Source organism: Egretta garzetta, unplaced genomic scaffold (assembly GCF_000687185.1).
Source record: "Egretta garzetta isolate BGI_Z169 unplaced genomic scaffold, ASM68718v1 scaffold105, whole genome shotgun sequence".
Taxonomy (NCBI): domain Eukaryota; kingdom Metazoa; phylum Chordata; class Aves; order Pelecaniformes; family Ardeidae; genus Egretta; species Egretta garzetta.
In genome coordinates, this window is record NW_009259598.1 from 1,351,976 (window position 1) to 1,354,886 (window position 2,911).

General features: G+C 46.4%; 1 protein-coding gene across 2 annotated transcripts; it reads right to left on the reverse strand.

Annotated features, from left to right (window-relative positions):
* Positions 1-30: 30 nt before the first annotated feature.
* OARD1 (O-acyl-ADP-ribose deacylase 1) lies at positions 31-2,905 on the reverse strand. 2 transcript variants are annotated; one of them, XM_009638203.2, is made up of 6 exons: positions 2,820-2,905; positions 2,404-2,468; positions 1,729-1,873; positions 1,518-1,576; positions 613-725; positions 31-279 (listed from the first exon to the last, which is right to left on the reverse strand). In XM_009638203.2, exons 1-6 carry the CDS (start codon positions 2,893-2,895, stop codon positions 177-179), a joined length of 561 nt encoding a protein of 186 aa, XP_009636498.1. In that variant the 5' UTR covers positions 2,896-2,905; the 3' UTR covers positions 31-176. The 2 variants fall into 2 exon arrangements, with proteins under 2 accessions (XP_009636498.1, XP_035749688.1); XM_035893795.1 differs by having other exon boundaries at positions 2,660-2,905.
* Between the last annotated feature and the right edge of the window lie 6 nt (positions 2,906-2,911).

Here is a 2,911-nt window from a genome sequence, read left to right on the forward strand (position 1 = left end):
CTTGGACCCTTTTTTTTTTTTTTTTGTGGTTGTTTTTAAAACCCACTGCTACTGACAACACAAGAGCGAGCCACACTCAGACGAAGAATGTGCTCAGCATGCAGTTTCCCCCCTCATCAGTTAACAGGTTTCCACTCCTGAAAGCAAGAGAAATGGGGCTCTCTGAACTCTTTTGTTCACAGAGTATAAACTGTGATCTTTATATCTGTGTCTTCAAACACTTCCCCAAGTATTGCTGAAACTTTATTCCAATCCAGGCCGTCAAGTCCACACCCAATCCTGGAAAATAAGACATCAAAACAGCTGTAATGGCCTCTTTTGGAGCATGCTATAAACAGCTAACCCTTCAAGCAGCTACACTTTTATGTGGCACTAACTCAGCTTACCATAAATCAACATAATGCAGTTAACCTAAGGAAACAACCAAGCCTGTATGGTTTGCTATCATTTAATCACACTGGGAAATGCAAATTTCATTTGCACAATTGAACAGAAGACCTAAATAGAAGAGGATACTTGAACTGTTATTTCACAGCAGGGGATCATCTCTCACAACATCCTTCTGCGCAAGAAACACTCAAGTATTTACACTGCAGGAACTAATTTTCTTACCTAGGCATGGAAATGTCAGTAACGCCATTGTTTAGGCAGTGAGCTTTCATGGCTTCTAAACTCTTCCGCATGTTCTCATATGTCGGTTTGTGAGAAACTTTCTTCTTCGTAATCTAAGTATAAATGCAAAAGGTCGGTTGTGCCACTGCAAACTTTTATTTTTTTAAAAAACATTCCACAAAACTCTGAAACTCACCCCCCCCCCCCCCAACATTTTCTATTGGGGGGGGGGGGGGGGTTGTAGAGTCAAGGCCTTTTCCGCTTCTCTCCCCACCTCACCAGTGAGTGGGCTGGGGGGCCACAAGAAGCTGGGAGGGGGCACAGCCTGGACAGCTGACCCCGACTGACCCCAGGGGTATCCCACACCGTATGACGTCATGCTCATCACATAGAGCTGGGGGAAGAAAAAGGGGGGACACGTTCGGAGTGACAGCATTTGTCTTCCCAAGTCACCATTACGTGTGATGGAGCGCAGCTATCCTGGGGATGGCTGAACACCTGCCTGCCCATGGGAAGCAGGGAATGAATTCCTTGTTTTGCTTTGCTTGCGTATGCAGTTTTTGCTTTACCTATTAAACTGTCTTTATCTCAACCCACGAGTTTTCTCACTTTTACTGTTCTGATTCCCTCCCCCATCCCACCAGGGGGGAATAAGCAAGCAGCTGGGTGGGGCTTAGTTGACAGCTGGTGTTTCACAGCTTTAAAAAGTATAATTTAGCAGCTAGTTCTGTCAATTTAAAGTTTAAATATATGTACACAAGAGAGCTTGGCTTCTCCTCAACTAGCAGTATTTGAGTAATACATCTCACACCCCTTGTTTAGAAAAGCATAAACAAAACCCCACAACTACTAAAGCCCTCAGTATCATAGTCTAACACAGTCTAACACAGTTTAGTTACTGTTACCAGGTAGTAAATGTATCGGTCCTCTCTCTGGAGAACTGCCACCTCCCCAGTTTTCTTTTCTGAAGTGAAAAAATGAAGAAGGTATTTTTAAAAGTTACACTCCACTACATAATTCCCCCCTGCACCCCAAGTAGCTTAGAATACCCTTACTGCTGGAAATCAGGGTTTTTCCCTTCAGCTCCTGCATGTCCACCCCACGTGTATCACTCACGTTGATCCAACAGCTCTTGTACTCCTCCAAACTTTTTCTTAAAAAGAACAGCTATGCCTGCACCCATGCGACAGTCCTCACTGATGCAATGAGCCAAGGAGTCCGTCTGGGGGCATGAGAAAAGGTCCCCCTTAACACACTTGATCTGGAAAACACCACAAAAAAAAGGGTAAATAAAAACAAGCTGATTGCAGATTCTGGTAAGAGAGTACTCAGGTAACAGGGAATTTGGCAAGCCTGTACAGTAACAAGTGGAAAACATAGAGTTTAAGATGCAATTTACAAGTATGAATTATGAACCCAACATATGACGATCTCTTCTACAAGATCGGTTATGAGCACCATGTGCCAGCTCAGCAGTTAATTTTCCAAAATCAATGCTGAAAAAGGAAAATTATGTAATAAAGTATAACTGGACTAGCACACATCTTCAGCGCACCATCAGCATGTCAGTGCTGGATATCCCATTTAGTTAAGCAGGTAAGCTCTGTGCTGTTGTACAGTACCTGCATCACCAACATAAGCACAAAAGCACAAGGAATTTAGCCATATCAGCCACTTTCCTCCAAAAAGCTACATGGTACAGCCAGCTGCCATGTTATTAGGGGGACAGAAAGGTCTCTTTACAGAGACACACATCACAGCAGTAGCCCAGATAATCCATTTGCTACGCACTCTCTCCTCCTGATCCTTGGAGAAGTGGGTGGCCATGGTAACGTGGGGTATGAAGGCTCCTGCAGCTGGAAAGATGACAAGAGAGAAAAACAGTTATTAGGAATCCCAAACTAGGCAGTAAGTTGATGTGCCAGAAGGTGCAAGGCTGAGCCTACTTAGCTACACGGCTAAGCTACACAGCTCCTACATAGCTGCCTATGGGACAGCTGGGACAATCAAGACACCCCCTAAATGTAGCACAAGAGGAGGCCGGTACCCCCGAACAGTGCAGGCTTTCCTGCTGCAGCCCCACAGCTCCAGCCCAGGAGGGGCGAGTAAGTCCCAGGCCAGGGTCACCACACAACCGGCACCCAGAGGCCTTCCATCCTCCTCCAAGTCACCCCTGCCCCTTCAGGAAACCCTTTAGCAGGCCACACCCGCGGACACGGTGTGAAGAACGATCCGCCGGGCCGGGGCTTGCGCCACGACGAACCGCCCCAGCACCCCCCACATCGGCCAGGCCGGCCCT